This window comes from Rhopilema esculentum, chromosome 19, assembly GCF_057945365.1.
Source record: "Rhopilema esculentum isolate cy_ngs chromosome 19, ASM5794536v1, whole genome shotgun sequence".
Classification (NCBI taxonomy): domain Eukaryota; kingdom Metazoa; phylum Cnidaria; class Scyphozoa; order Rhizostomeae; family Rhizostomatidae; genus Rhopilema; species Rhopilema esculentum.
The window spans coordinates 8,969,439-8,986,377 of NC_142833.1; the positions used below are offsets into that span (position 1 = coordinate 8,969,439).

Here is a 16,939-nt window from a genome sequence, read left to right on the forward strand (position 1 = left end):
ATTCTCATATTAACACCATATAAACCAGAGTTCAATTGTAACTATTCTCGGGATGCCCTTTTCTCGAAAATTTTATCGTCTTTTGATTCGAGGCTGCCATATTCCCATAACTCCTTGCGCAAACCAGCGATTTTGTAGCCAGTAACGGCGATTTTTGCGACGAGGACAAATGTATAGCAAGCTAGATAGTTTTTGTCGACAGCGGTTAAAAACAGAAAATCGCAAGTCTACCGGAACAAAAACAAATTCTCTAGTTGTTTAGTCGATCATCAAGTGTTTTCAAGTCAAAATGAAACAGTTGTTGATTGTTGTTAGAGGGGGCCTATTATAAAAGGGTCCAAAAGCTGAAAAAACATGTAAAAAATCAGCCAAACTCCGTACTCTGCAATGAAATAAGGTGAAAAGACGCAATCGCGATTGAAAAATGATGTGACACAAAAGCCAACTAATTGTTTCTTAGAAAAAGGAATCATTGCTAGAAATATCTTTTTTACAAGTTCGTATGGTTCTCACTCTTTTTCACAGAACAAGCTGTTGCGCTCGCTGGTCCAAATCTCATTCAACATTTAATGATTTCTTGCTTTTTTTGAAAACGCATCCGCATCCTGAAAACCGTAAACCGCTGCCATTGGCACCAAAAGACGTACTTCATGATGAAGCGGCAATGCGCAAAAAATCCGTTGTTGAGTCCGTAGGTCGCATGTAGAAACAGGGTTGAGACCGTGTAGCTGCAAACCTACAATAGACCCCGTTAGAGGCAATCGGCAAAACCCAAAGTGTTTTAAGCCATGTGTCAATCAACATTTGCCAATCAGTAAGCATGAAATGATTCCACCCAGATGCTTCTTGACTGATCAATGAAAATACCAAATGCAGTCCATTTCTTTGCGCGAAAAAACAGCTACCGCAAAGCATGCCAGTTGCGCAAGAGAAATTTGCAAGGATGTAGTTTGCAGTGATGTTCTATTCTTCGCCCAATCCAAGACCTATTTCTTCTTCCTCTTCTTCTTCGAAGTATAATCAAGGCTTCCAATATTTTTGCTCGCTTCTGTTTGAATTTTCCAAATGAGAAATGTCGCTGGCGATAGAAATCGCTAGTTTGGCACATTCCTGGCTCTGTATTCGCCTCCCCCTCCCCAGATGTCAGCCACTGTTAGTAGCTGTACCTTAAACCAAAGATTTTTAACTTTTTACCAAAGGTGTGTGAAGTCAGAGCTTGATCATATTTCTAGTGCCTGCGACTTTTCTAGTGCCTGCGACTTTGAAGACATTTGGTATAATGCCTTCAAGTATTACAAATCTGTATACCGTAAATCCTCGAATAAGCCCCCTGGGAGCTTGTTTATTTTTGACATTTTTGGATTGGGGCCTATTCGAGGGGGGCTTATTCGAGGGGGGCTTATACGAGGGGGCTTATACAATTATTATAGACATTAAGAAGACATTATTCAAATACCTCGTTTATTTTAGTAGGAATTTCTTTATGATCATTAAATTAATTACTATCAAAAATATGATTTTTTGTGGCAATTCAATAAAACGCTAAAGGCAAACCACAGATGGCAAAAATCATCAAATAGGGGGGTCCAATTCGAAAATTTACGGTAGCAGTGAAGGTTTATTCGATGAGGCCTTACTGAAAATTTGTAGTTCTAGGGTGGGACTTATTTGAGAGGCCTTTTTCAAGGGGGGCGATTCGATGATTTTACGGTATGTAAATTTTTGCCTCTACCCCCGCAACGGAAGAACAACTCAACTCAACAACCATCACCACTTGGGATTTTAAAAATTCAATACGAGGTGGTCTATTTTGGCGGTAATGATGTCCAAGATGGCAACCAACGGAAACCTAAAATTCACAAAATGTATCGCGGCCATGGATGCTAAGAGAGGGATTGGCAAAAATAACTCCTTACCTTGGAGGCTGAAGTAAAATAGTAGTTATTCATGTATTTTTAGAAAGCAGTTATTTATAAGATTTCTAACACAATTGAGCAAGATTGCTAACAATGTCCTTGACCCTTCTTCCTCTGTCCCCCTGCCCTTAAGGCCTTTTTTAGCGCCTTTTGAATGTAAGCAAACTTAGTCAGCTATTTCGAAAAAAGCTCATTACACACTCATTTATTTACTGACAAACAAGTGATTTGTGAGTTAACGTATGTTTTTCTTAAGAATTGCCTTCTTCAACCCAGGAATGAAATGGCTTACTTCACAAGAATCACTTCTTCAGTCAAGGATGCAGGCAAGTTACTTTGAGCTTTGAACTGACCAGTCTTTAGGTTTCTTTGTTAGTCTGATAATGAAAGCTAAATTGACTGGCACCATTTTCATTTAGCTTTCGTAATCACATATACTGCTATACAGGGGCGCCTGCACAACATTAAGGCAGGAGGGGCAATGCTGGTACTGAGGGCAAGCAGTAGAGCTTTTTCCACTAAACATCAATTATTTGTGAGGGGGAGGGGGATGTGGTAGTGCAAAATGAAATATTGGCATGGATTTGTTCCAACCATATAGCTAGGATTTTGGCAATAAAAGACTCTTAACGTAGGTATAATGTTGACAAATTTCTCCATGCAAGTGGCTATTAAATTGCCTTGTCATTATACAGTCTTTAGTTTTACGAAAATCAGTGGCAAAGAAGTCAGTGGAATTTTATAAGACACAGTTGGTTTTTAAAGTTTATTATTGTCTTCTGAAGAAGAATTTTCCATTATCAAAGACCGACAGTAAAACATAATCAGAGTGGCTAAAGTAGTCATCAATTATCTACGAGATTCTATTATCTTTTGTTAGGAGTTACTATTTCAAGGCACTGCTTGCCCCCTCTGCCCCTCCTGGAAGAGGACAGGAGTGGCAGCTGCCCCTGCAGCCCCTCCAGGGTAGGCACCCCTGCTGCTTTATGGAAATGATGTTGTTATCTGTAAATTTTATAGGTACATAATGAACACAATATTTTTAAAGCCTACTTAAAATGCATCAATTATTTTCCTGAACATTTAATTTTCATATTAGTGTATTTCCAAATTGTGAAATGAAAAGTGTTCAAAGGTACTTAAAATTTTACCACACATTATCCCTTAAACAATGAGGCACAAGAATATTATAAAGAATAAAGCAATGCACATTGCTTTGTGGCTGACACACCAATAAGATGCCACAGCTCAATCTGCTTGTAACCTTTGCTTAGATTTCCAGTAAGACTTCCCTTTGTAAAATTACTATTTCACTTCCATCAACAAGGATTCCTTCCCAACTTGTCAAGTGACATCAAAATAATGGCTTGCAATTAGTAAGTATTCTTGCAATGCAGAACAGCTTACATGAAAAGCTAACCTTGCAGCAGTGTAGATGAAACAAAACGACCGTAATGGCTGGGGCAATGACATGAACATCACATGTTTCTGAAAACCATCACAGAGTTGCTTGCTTTAGTAGGACATATTACCTTTAATTAAAAACTAACGTTGCTGAAACAAGGAACTAGCGGATTGTGCATAAAACTAGTGGAATGACCAAGGAATGACCCCGGAACTAGCAGAAGGACCACAGAATGAAGAGAGAACTAGTGGAATAACCAGGGAATGAGCCTGAATCTAATGAAAGAACCAAAGAACCATGGGTCAATCAGCCTAGTAGTACCTAGTGTTAACTTCAAAGATAAGTATAAAATGTAAGATATCTAAAAGAAATCATGCTGGAATGATCATGTCCTGTCAGAGCCCTCTTTTTGCAACAAAATGGGGCCTTTTTGTAAAATATTTTGTTATGGAAGTTTAATTATTCTCGTTAAAAAGACACAATTTTATTTGGTTTCCAAAAGTCAAGAGTAAAAAAACTACTGACTGTGTCCCTGACATCCTGGAGAATTGTCTTCTCTCTATTTACTTCATCAGTTGCCATGGTGTTCCTTGCCTGTTCATTCCTAAATGCTGCTAATTCTGCTAGTTCCGTTGTTGTTCCCACAAATCTCAAAAAGTCTTTTTTAGAGATAAACAAGTAGGCACTGTCTCTAATCTTTTATGCTAGATAACCTAATTTGATAAAGAATGAAGAAAATAATGACAAGATAAACTACTTTCCATAAAACCTTAATACAAATTATGCCATAAGAAAATGGGTTGCACATCTGGCCTCTGACATATTTTCGACAGAAAAGTTGGAGCAACTGAATAAAAATGTTTGAATAAAGTGAATGTGGCTAGAATGAACACATAAGATACATAGAATTTATCATTTCGAACTACAATACTGTGCAGACCAGCATACTTATGATGAATGATTGCACTTTTGTGTTTGATGCACCCCCAAGTATCTTTCTATCCAGTATCTTTTTGTTCATCCCAGTTTCTGCCTATGCAGTGTTCGTGTTGCATTTGTTCTTTTTTTTTACTCCACTTTTGCGTTTTACTAGGAAAGAAGAATGCTGTTATCCTTGGAAGGAAGACATGGGAATCCATACCAAAGAAATACAGGCCATTGCCAAACAGATTAAATGTAGTTTTAAGCAAAACACTGTGGTATGTTAAATAGCAAATTTAACTGAAATGTATAATTTTTAGTAAAATATAGACTCATTGCCTTACCACCTCTGTTTAAAATGGCACACAAAGCACTGACACATGATACGTCTATAAACTATGTTTTTATAATCTGACAAGTAACATGTTGATTTAATTGAATGTCAGCCATATCATGAAGCAAGGTTATAAGTTCTCAGTGATTCAAGTAATACTAAGTTTTTTATAAGTTTATTTTAAAAGTTGAGCTGACAGAGGAAAATATTTTACAATCCCATTTTAATGTCTGCTTGCAGTTTTGAAAATTTGCACTTGTTTCTTTATTCAAGTGCATTGAATTTGGACCATTTAGACCTAGACCACTTACACAAAGGTCAAGTGAATTTTGCCAGACTACTGAAAAATATTTCACTTCCTTTTGCGGATCTGACATTTTTATTTATTGTTTTGAACTTATTGAATGTTGATACAATATATTTAGTATGGTCTGTATTAAGGCATTTCCTTCCTGAAAGCTAACAGAAGCCAATAATTACAATATACATGAATGATATTTCTTAATTTTTTGTTAGCCAAAAGAGCATTAAAAATGTGGACCAACCTAGAATGATTAGCTAGTTTCACAATTGAAATGGTACTGCCTGAATCTTGCATGATAATTTTTTAACTTCAAAACTCTAGTTTTTAAGGATACAGATGTCAGCCATAAGTGTTGTTTTTTGCACCATGGTCCTTGTTGATTAGTTACCAGCAGCAAGTATGAAACAGAAAAACATCCCATAAATAACAGACTTTTGAAAATTAAGAATCACTATAAAATGGTTCAATTTTTATGAAGTTCAGCACTTTTTTGTTTATATTTGAAGCTCAAAAGATGTACCTGATGGTGTAATAGTGGAAAAGACCCTTGATAGTGCCTTGCAGCAAATTTCAAACAGAATAGATGTTGAGGAGGTTTTTGTTGTTGGTGGATCAAGCGTCTATGAGGTATAAAGACTTTGAAAAAATTATAACTGTCTACATTCTTCGGGCTATACCAGTTTTGTGTCCCCTTCCTCTCTCTTATTTTCTTGTCAATTTTTTGCAAATTGTACTCCCTTCCCCTTTAAGTCACATAAGTTTTTAGAAATCTTATGTTTGGAGAAAGCTTTACAAACAGAAACGTCAACATATTAGAAAAATGATGTGCAAATTTTGTGTTACCTCTAACAACTGAGTATTGTATAGATTGTTCCAATTCAATTTTTCGGTTTTTATGAACAAAATGGCGTGTCAGGCCATAGTGAAAACGATTTGGGAGAAACTTTGGTGTTTGACCCATATGCTGAAATATCAAGGGTTAATTTTCTTGGAAAATCTTACTGCAGCACATTTATCAATTCTTCTTAAATTCCAATTGAAATGTTGCATTTAGTGCATAAAATATTGAAAAAAAAACAAACGTGTGAGGGCCGACGATGACGTGACAAATGTTAAAGGTAATGTGTCCATATAAAAGGACTGCATATACCCAACTTGTCAAGTAACATCAAAATAACGGCTTGCGATGGGTCTTACATTGCGTAGTTTTTTCACTGCAATGTGAACAATTTCAAATATATATATAAACAATTTTTAATAATACCCCCCCCCCCCTTCTACCATGTTCTTTTGTTAATTTTTCTCATTGAGTAACCTTGCCGTGCCCCTTAACTCTCATACCTTCTTCGCTTTTCCACATAGGAAGCTATCAAGTCCCCACAATGTGATCGCATTTACCTTACTCATGTTCAAGGGGATTATGGATGTGATATATTTTTCCCTCAGTTTGATGAAGAAGTATACAAGAAAGTAAGGTGGGTAAATCTATTGAAGGTGGTGCGACAGCATGCGACTGTGCAGGCAGGCATGCGCTCGAAAGGGACTGTGTTGTAAAGTAGGCAGAGATGCAAAAAGGCAATTGTTTGCATTTTTTGAATTATTTATAAAAACATAACAAAACAAACAGCAATTTATTTAGCCATAAAAACTACAACCTAATCTCCCTTCAATCACAGTGTCAGCCTCGAATTATCTGCAACACGCTGTTTTTATAAGCTGCATAACACGTGACTGCAGATCCGGGGGTACATTCCAACACACTCCCCCGGTTTGATTCTGAAGGAATTAAACTAATTTGATAATACATTTAAATTCAAATACAATTGTTATACCATTACGACTACAAGTGTCCATATAACAATTTCTGAACAAGTCAGGATCTGTATTTACGTATTAATTCACCAATAACCGCTGCGTTCCGTCTAGCTCTACCGGACTGTTGATTGTGAGCATGCGTTGTGATATTCTGCGCTTGCGCGTTAGTGCTTGGCGCTTGCGTCACAGTGGGACTAGCTTCAATTGATGAATGCTTATCAGGCGTGGACGTAGCTCTTATTTCTAGAGGAACTAACTGCTTCAAAGATCTTAAAAACAACTTCTTACTGCCATGCGATAAAACTGAAACTTGTGCTGATCTGACTGAGCCATCTCTACCTGTAACTAACTGTTCAACCTTACAAAGTTTCCAAAAGGCTCTCTTGACTTGAGAATTGCGTAATATACATATGTCATTGACCTTGATATCTGGATTAAACATAGAATCATCTGAGGGCCTATATTTTTCCATCAAACTAAGCAAATATTCATTTTTCCATCGATTGCAAAATTGCGATAATAATTGTCTGTGATATTTAGCCCGTCTTGATAAACCTTGGTACGTATTTATGATCTCAAAATGTGCATCATTCGGAGAGCTGTTCAAGTTTCTGCCATTTACTAACTGAGACGGTGTAAGAGGGTATGATATTCCGTCGCTATCATCTACAACGTATGTAATAGGACGAGAATTTATTACATTTTCAATTTCGATAATCAAGGTTGTTAACTCGTCGTATGAGACCAATGCTCGCCCAACAATTTTGATCAAACAGCGCTTGACAGACCGAATCATTCTCTCCCAAAACCCGCCCTGAAATGGTGAAAGTTCAGGGATAAATCTCCATTTAATGCCCTTTAGATTGAAATGTTCGGAAAGTCTTGGAGAGCGTAACAATTTCTTAATTTCCATAGAAACCGACCTAAATGTTTTAGCATTGTCCGTTATTATTGTGGCCGGTAATCCTCGACGCGCACAAAAACGTCGAAATGCCCGTATGAAATTTTCTACCGATAAAGACTCGACCATTTCTAGGTGAACAGCTCGGGTAGAGCCGCACGTAAATAAACATAAATAGGTTTTTACGACTTCACCTTTTTCTTTACCTACCACAAACAGGGGGCCCGCGAAATCTATACCTACGTGAGAAAATGGGGGTGCTTCGTCTACACGCATCCTTGGTAGATCTGGGTTATAAACTGTCTTGAACGGTAACCCCTCAATTTTCTTACAAACAATACAATGACGAAGACTTCGCTTAACTTGCTCTCTCCCCCGGAGTATCCAATACCGTTGCCTTATCAAACTCAAGGTATCAACAGTGCCATTATGAAATACCTTTTCGTGTGAATCTGAAATTATCAATTCGGTGTACCTATGTTTGGCCGGCAAAAGTATCGGCCGTTTACCCGTGTCCGGAACTATGGAATGCCCGATGCGTGACCTACAACGAACTATATTATGTTCATCCAGATGTAAATTGAACTGTTTAACATAAAGAGGAGTTTTCATCGTCTTTCTAATCGATTCCGTTTGAGATAAATAATGAAGATCATTAGCAAAGGCTTCTTTTTGGATGGATTGAATCAACATTGTCTCGGCTCTTACTACTTCAGAGACTGTCAAATTTTGTTCAAAATTCAAATTCGATTTTTTAACGGACGCCTTGCAATTGGAAACAAATCTTAACACCCAACCAACACATCTTAATAACTTATCCTTTTGACTAAACCGTTCCATTTCTACAATTTTATCAACACTCGTTGTCGGCTTATTACTTGTGATTACCATACTGTGCGTTATTTGTGGATCAGATTTTACCCTTTCCTTCATTGCCATTTCTGTTTCAAGGTCATTCGCACATGGAGATTTAGGCCATTCATGGGGTTGTGAGGTAAGGAATTCAGGACCTTCCCACCACAAAGAGTTTGACTCAATATCACGATACTTACCACGAGAAGGCAAATCAGCGGGGTTGAGGGGACCTGGGCAATAAAACCATTGTTCTCTATTTGAGTGTTGTAAAATTTCATTAACTCTACTACGCACGTACTGGACCCATGGTTTACAATTCTTTACCCAGCACAAAACAGCCATTGAATCCACCCAATAGTATTTTTCAATAATTTGCCTCTTAAATTCTTCTTGCATAACCCCGTAAATAGTTTCGACTAGCTTGACCATTAATACTGCCCCTAGAAGCTCTAACCGAGGAATACTCTGCTGTTTAATGGGCGCTACCTTCGACCTAGACGATAATAACCTGGTACTTATTTTGCCTGATTCGTATTCTACACGCAAATATATTGAAGTAGCGAAAGCAAATTCACTCGCATCAGAAAAACCATGCAACTCCATGCGCAGGATCTTCTCCCCTGTTAGAAAAGGATAACGTGGAACTTCGATGGAAGGGAAATTCTCAATCGCCTCGATTAAGGAAACATATTTTTTCCTGTTTTCTTCGTCCAGTTCATCGTCCCAAGCTAATTTCTTTAAGCAAAGTTGCTGAAAAAAAGCCTTATAATTTATTGTCAAAACTGCTAAATACCCCATGGGGTCAAAGATTTTGGCTGCAATCTTCAGGACAGAACGCTTGGTTATAGGGAGGGTTTTTGCAAATTCTACAACCCCTGACAATTCAACCTGTAGTGTATCTGCGCTGTTATCCCACCCTATACCTAAAACCTTAAGTTGATCGTCCGTTTTTACCGCCCCATTAACGTATTTGGAATATGTTTGGTCATCTTCAACTACTTTATCATTACCACATAAAACCTTACTATTTTCGAGTTTGCTTATTTCCTGTGAAACATTATTATCATTGCTGTTCCACTTTCGCAGATTAAAACCCCCTGAAGCCATGATTTCCTTAGCTTGTTTGTATATCATCAATGCTTCCTCCGTAGAACTGGCACCACATAGAAAATCGTCACAATAGAGATTTCTTAAATGTTTAACAGTTTGAGGATACTGAGACTCAAATTGTGACACGTGTAGTTTTATGGTCTCGCCTAAAATTGAAGGGCTGCATGTCAAACCAAAAACCAACCTACAATACCGGTATTGAACTATGGAGGGGTTTTCACTCTCTATGTCATCGAACCATAGGAACCTCAAAACGTTGCGATCGGACTCTTTAATTTGCACTTGGAGAAAAGCTTTCTCAATATCTGCCGTGAGCACCACAGGGTGCATCATAAAACGGATAATTGTATTAAATAAAAGCGGCATGTGGTTGACACCCGAATCTAATCGATCATTAAGCGATAATGAAGTGCTAGACCTTGCGGAACCATCGAACACTATGCGCAATTTAGTAGTCTGCCTTTCATTTCTAACCACCCCGAAGTGACATAAAAAATGGGCGTTACTGTCTTCATAGGCACACTCGTTTACTTTCTCAATAATACCATCGGACAATTGTTGTTCAAATACCTCATTGTACTGTTTAAGTAACTTAGGATCGGCCTTCAATTTGTTATAAAGTGACAAAAGTCGCCTTTTACTCAGATCGTAATTCGTTTCTAATTCGTTATCAATATTATCCTTCCAAGGAAGGCCTACTTCATAACGCTGATTTTCCTTAAACATAATTTCTGTCGGTGCACACTTTCCCGGTTGTTCATCATTAGCAATTCCCATAGACTCATGTTTCCAAAAACGATCTAGCGACTCTACTATTTCACGAGATTCATCTACTATTTCTTCCCTGCTAGGTATAACATCTAAAACCAAATTAGATTTGATAACGTTATTAGTACTGCATACTTTAAATGCTTTATCATTTGAAAAGGATACAGGGCCTGAAAGCAGCCAACCAAGCTTGCTACTAATCGCCACTGGTCCTGCGCTACCCTTAATAACCTCGCCTATTACAATGTCGTAATAGTGATCTGCGCCTATGAGAATATCTATACGCTTGTTGCTCACATCCACGCTGTCAGCTAGAGCTAAACCATTCAAATGAGGGTAATGACTTACATCTACTCTAGTGTTTAAGGGGGAACAGACTGCAGGAGATGTTAATGCTGAAACAGTTACAACCTCATCTTGTACTACTATATTAACCTTAACCCTATCGCTGGATTTCTTAATGTATCTCTCAGAACCAAATGTATTAAGGTTAAGAACTTCCGTATTCTCAGATTTCAACTCTAATTTACGTTTAAGCTCTTCAGAAATGAACGATTTCTGACTACCATTATCGAATAATATACTAACAGTTACCTTCTTGCTTCTATCTTCACCATAGGCAATTGCGGTAGCAGTCTGGAGCATAACATTCGTCTTTTCTTTGACATTTGACATCGCCACAGATGATTCTTGTCTGAGCTCTTGTTCATCCTTGTTGCAAAGGGCTGAGTTATGATTGCCGTTGCAATTAAAGCATTTTCGGTTGAAACTGCAGTCCTTTGATACATGTCCAACTCGCAAACACTTGAAGCATCGTTTCGCCGCTTGCAAAATCGCCTTGCGTTGTCTGAGGTCTGTCACCTCCTTGCACTCGTTTGAAAAATGGCCTTTACCACAGAAGTAACATCGAATTGACTTCTTATTCTTCGAGGGACTCTCTAACCTGGCCACAAAGGATTTGGTAGTGCTTATTGGTGGTACATAAAGCTGTTGTTTCGAAGCATTTCTTCTTTTCTCTGTCCCAATCATTTTTTTGCTAACCTCTCTTGCTTCGATCTCTTGTTGGATGGTGGTCATGATTTCATCGACACTCCATACATCCTTTGAGGTTTGTCGCGTTACTTGAAGGGCAATATCTTCTGGCATTCTAGATATAATAACAGGAATCAAAAGGCTTCCATACTTGTCTGATGACATACCAAGACTTTCTAAACCACGTATGTGAACCATTATCGTGTCATATATTACGCGGAGGTCTGTGATCTTTTCATTTTCGCATGATTGCAACTTTAACAATGCTTGCATGTGAGCACTGATTATACCTTGTTTCTTTCCAAATCTTTCTTTCAGAAGAACTTTGGCCTTTTCATAGTTCTCTTCACAGATTTGTAACCCTTCCAGTGCCTTATAAGCCTGACCTTCCAGCGAGTTGACTAAATAATTCAATTTGTGTACTTCCGAAAGTTCTTCACTTTCGTCGACTGCACAACAAAAACTCTGCCAAAATTGTTGGAATTTTGTGATGTCTCCGTTGAATCGCGGTAAGGTGATTTTTGGTAACCTAACACCTTGGCTTCTACCATTGCTTGTTGAACGTTGCGAAACGGGAGATTCGCTAACTTGTTGAGTCGGTTGTCGAGGTGGCGTAGAAATTGTTGGCGGAGGGCGTACTGCGATATCTGGAGATTGCGATGTTGTTCTTCTCTCCACTGAATTTCCATGCGTATTGAGGTAGTTCCTTACTTTTGCAATACTTTCGTCGATTCGTGTACAAATATCCGTTGATTGGTCTACCTCACGATCTATTTCGTCCAAACTGCATTTTTGAATTATTTCGTTGTCTAGTTGCGTTAGGTAGTCTCTCTTTTCCTTGATCGATTGTACCTTTATTTCAAGTTTATTCCTAATTTCGGGGTCGATTTCCTCTGTTCTTGGGTAACGTTGAATAATTTCTTCGGCTTCGTTGATTAACTTTGTTGTTTTTGCTCGATTTCCACCTCGTATCTTTTTTAGGCGTTGTAGGCTTTCATCTTCGTTCGGTTCGGATTGCTGCTCGTCTCCACTGTACATCTCTGTATCTATCGTTGATTCGACCTAATTTGCCTCTCTAGCCCCACGTTGGGCGCCAATGTTTTGTAAAGTAGGCAGAGATGCAAAAAGGCAATTGTTTGCATTTTTTGAATTATTTATAAAAACATAACAAAACAAACAGCAATTTATTTAGCCATAAAAACTACAACCTAATCTCCCTTCAATCACAGTGTCAGCCTCGAATTATCTGCAACACGCTGTTTTTATAAGCTGCATAACACGTGACTGCAGATCCGGGGGTACATTCCAACAGACTGCGAGAGAGGTTAATAGCGCTCCAAAGCGAGGTATTTGTTCTTCAGGTAGCGATATTCTTCTACACAAATGCGATCATTCGTAAATACAGTACAGCTACAAAGGAATGAATAAGATTTTGGGAGTGCCATCAAATCGAAAAAGATGAAAGAATATTGGACAGGAATCAGGCTTTACATATTTTACAACAAGTGAAACTCGTGTGGATAGTTTATCAGAGTGAGATTGTATTAAGCAGTACTGGATCTTTTATTAGAAGTATTGAAAGTAATTTGGTTTTTTTAAAAGAAGACTACTCAGAATTAGTTTCCAACTAACTGATCTGCTGTATGCACCGAGACCTTCAAATATGACCCCCTCCTAAAATGGCGGGGATCAAAAAAACCCTTTTCACAATCGCACAAAAAGCCGGGAAATGGTCCAAAGGAAATTGCTCCCTTATTCATTGGAAGGTTTTCTGCCACTTTTCCATGCGTTTTGGAAAGGAAGATACCAAAAGTCTTTTCGCCGATATTTGTTGTGTTGTTACGGTCAAAAACGTGTTATGTCAAGAGTCCTCACACGATAATAGCCAAATCCATAAGGGCTCAGAAAAGATAGAGGGTATATCAAAGAGACAACAAGATTCCTTGGAGAAAAGAAAAGTTGCTCATTGATTGATTGACATCATAATTTTCTTGGCAAAGCAAACCATAGCATTCAGATCACACCGCAATCAAATAGGAGAAAGTCTGCGCAACGGTGGCTATTTTTTGTCAAGTGTGTCACCTTGGCAAGTTAAAAGACATTATATATAAATTTATTAATGATCTCGCGCCTTCTTAAAAGTTCAATTAGATTTTTATTTTGTAATTTTTTTGATACGGCCCCCGAAAATCAGTCATTATGACTGAGGGCATTTTCTTTTTCTTTTAATATATCACAGACCAGGCAAATGATAATAATGTTGACTATATTAATTTGTTGTTTACGCCTCCAAAACTTTTCTGGTTAAATTTAAGCATTTAATGTCATATTTTTGTAAGCTCTTCATTATTTTTCAGCATTCCTGATGTTCCTGAAGAGTTACAAGAGGAGAATGGCATCAGCTATCAGTTCTGTGTTTATCAGCGTGATTTAAAGCCCTGATCATTTTTCAACTGGACATAGAATGTGGAATTGGTTGTGAAGAATCTTCCATAGTTAAAAAGAAGAAAGGAATAGTAAAAATAAGAAGGGTTGATACAGGAGAAATTTGAGCTAAAATCAAACATTTTGTGCCAATTTGGTTGGCCCTATATCAGCAAGCCTGGATATGTTGACTTGCTGCTATTAAATTTATATTATTTCCTTAAGATGAAACTAAGAATTTCACATTTCTTTAACAGCACAAGAATAAGAACCATCTTCAGCTGCATTGGTAACGGCGTCAATTTTTAATATATGAATGCAGCTTTGACGGGGTTGGAACACAATAAGTGGAAACATTTTAGAACTTTTTTTCGGTTAATTTCGATGTCCGAAAAGTTTTTTGTCAGGTAATTGTGAGTATGCAAATGACTTAAAGCAGATAACACAGTTTATAAAAAAAATTCCTTTTTGAAATTTTATACGTCATCATCAGATGCAAAATAACGTTATTATGTAATCGTTATTTCTGCTTTCATACTATTTTCGTGAATAACTACCGATCAATTGCAATTACTGTCAAAAGTCTTGCAACACTGCCATTAGTTGTCAAGGATAAATGACTTCCTCTCCTCCTTAGCACGATGTTGGTTTGTCATGTAGCGTTTTTTATATTTGCCTAAACTGTCAATATGGTTTTAGGGGAATGGGTAGCAGAATAATAGTCTTAAGGTAGATTGAAAAAATGATATAAAATACCAACCTGATAGGTGTTCCAAGTAAGTATATAAAAGTGGTCTTATGTTATTTTTGCTAACAACAGACCAACAAATTGCCAACAACAAACCAGTTTTTAGGAAATAAAGGAGAAAATCTTGTTTCTAGGAAAATCATGTCAATCCCAGTAATATTCTTGTTTGATTTTTAAAAGATCTAAATTAAGTTTCCCCATGTGTGCTGTAATGACAACTTGACTTATTCTGGCTTGCATTTCTACTAAATTTAGTTTAAAAAGCAAAACCTTCTTGGGTAGCGGTTTATAAGAAATGGAATCCTAAACAATTCTATTCAAAAAGTTTGAGTGTTAGTTTTAAGACTGTTATTGAATTTTGCCAGTATGCTTGCAAAAATCATGTTTAAAGCTGCTAAAAACCGTCTGGCACTGTGTATGTTTGAACTCTATTCTTGAAGAACTTCAGCTGCGAGAATAGCTGCTTTTACAATAAGTTTTTCTGGGGGTCTTGATTCTTCCTTGGGAATGAACTTCGATGTTTCAATGCTAGAGTTACGAAATACGTCATGTACACTGAAAATATAGTTAGCCAGTTATCTTTTTGTAAGAGATATTTTGCATATTAACTACTGAAAGAACTAGGGCTACTGGAAATCTCCTGAAGGGCTGGCCGTGGCCCGAGGGCTGGCTGCAGGTTGCCCGGCCCTGCCGTAGTTGCTGTAAAAAGCCCCCACTCTCTCAAATACACCCCCTCGACAAAGCATCCCCCTCAAATCATCAAAAATATAAAAAGCTTGTCGGGGTTAACCTTGCTAAGGATGATGAATCTTCTCCACCCTTCTCGATCATCCATCATCCTTTCGGCTCTTTCCTTTGGATATGGTTCCCCCAATTGATCAATCTAGGCCTTCGCAGGTCCGCCACACGTCTTCCTCCATGTGATGATTCCCAAAACAGCAAACCATGGGCAAGGGTAGTTCTTTGCTTCTCTATATTCATACAGGAATATAAAGATGCATTGAATAAATTTGTATGGTGATAAAAAATTTCCCAATAACCAAAATTGAATAAATTTTGGAATCAACGCTGAAATTTAATATAAACTTAAGTTATTCAAATTTCTGTATCATCTTTCTTTAATAAGATTTTAATCTACTTTTAAAACATTAAATGCATAGTAAATGAATCTATGTTAATAAAGACCATACCAAAGTGTGCAATTGTTTAAATTTCCCATACAAGTGACAGTGTATATAACTTTGGATTATTAATGTATGATTGAAAAGTCTCTAATAACAGCACATTAATAAGATACTATAAGGGGCACGAGAAACTGAAACTTTTGTATAGTGGTTAGAATTTCGCTGTAGTTTTTTCGTAATTTTAAAGGGTGCCAAAGCATACCATGCTCCAAACGATGTCAACTTGGTGGTTGTGTTTTTGTAAAATTGAATACAACATACAACATCATCTGGCCACTACAGTTCTGTTAAACTCTCCCAGTCGAAACATTCGCATTTGATTTTTTCATCAATCAGGACAACCAGCCCACGGTAGCGGTAAGCTTGGTACATAAGTTTCATAAACAGTTTTCGTATCCAGCCAAAAACAAATAGCTAGCCTTGCTAATTCAACAAGCAATTTGGACCCTGACTGTCAAAAAGCTATTCATGATCGGTACCACCAATGCGAATTTGATTGGTACATCAAGTCGACACCATGCCACTTGCCAAAACAATGCAACGACACAGGACTTCGAGGTATGGAGACATCACTACATCTCCCACATCAAAGCACTGATACATCATAGGCTTACAAACGTGTCTAGGGATACAATGCTCAACTCTACACACATCATCAGCGTCAGGCCAAAAGAGCCCAAACGTTCTTTAATCTTGCATGCGGAGAAACGGTTAGAAATTGAAGTTCCTTTTCGTGTTTTTCTGCAAATTTGAAATAATTTTGGGAGAAAAATATTAACAATAACCCATCGACGTCTTTTTTGCAACGCCATCACGTCTACGAAGCCAATCTTTTAATGCACGATGCAAACGTCAAAGGTATTATTTAAAGTGAAGCTCCATGAAGGTTTGAAAGATTGAAACAAAAAATGCTGAACTTTTCTTGGAAAGAAAGGAAGATTTTTATCTTGGTTCTTATGTTTCTCGGTTTGGGGTTGTTGTAGTGAAACCAAATCCAAATCCAAAAAATTCAGAAAAGAGCTGTTAGGAAAAAATACAAATAGTCCTTGTGATGCTCCTGCTGCCCCTCTGCTCCAAAATCTTGGCTGGCCCTCAATCAGAGATCTCATAAAAAAAACAGCAACGCTGACCTATAAGGCATTGAACGCGCTTGCTCCTCAATATTTAGGGAATTTTTCAGTAAATGCTCAGAGAGCAGTGCTCGCAATCTTCGCTCTACTGA

The 16,939-nt window shown here is 37.6% G+C and overlaps 1 protein-coding gene across 1 annotated transcript; it reads left to right on the plus strand.

The window, feature by feature from the left end:
• The first annotated feature begins 1,801 nt into the window (after nt 1-1,801).
• On the plus strand, nt 1,802-16,846 carry LOC148958010 (dihydrofolate reductase-like). Its single transcript, XM_089114229.1, has 6 exons — nt 1,802-1,929; nt 2,193-2,242; nt 4,415-4,520; nt 5,387-5,507; nt 6,243-6,355; nt 13,719-16,846. The coding sequence occupies exons 1-6, from the start codon at nt 1,820-1,822 to the stop codon at nt 13,801-13,803; spliced, it is 585 nt and encodes a 194-aa protein (XP_088970355.1). The 5' UTR covers nt 1,802-1,819; the 3' UTR covers nt 13,804-16,846.
• Nucleotides 16,847-16,939: the final 93 nt, after the last annotated feature.

What these genes read in the sequence shown, in the direction of transcription:
- LOC148958010 (XM_089114229.1), top strand. Translation starts at nt 1,820, where the DNA reads ATGATGTCCAAGATGGCAACCAACGGAAACCTAAAATTCACAAAATGT. An exon ending in GTTTTAAGCAAAACACTGTG is followed by an intron (nt 4,521 to 5,386) that starts GTATGTTAAATA and finishes TTATATTTGAAG; the next exon opens with CTCAAAAGATGTACCTGATG. An exon ending in GAAGTATACAAGAAAGTAAG is followed by an intron (nt 6,356 to 13,718) that starts GTGGGTAAATCT and finishes ATTATTTTTCAG; the next exon opens with CATTCCTGATGTTCCTGAAG.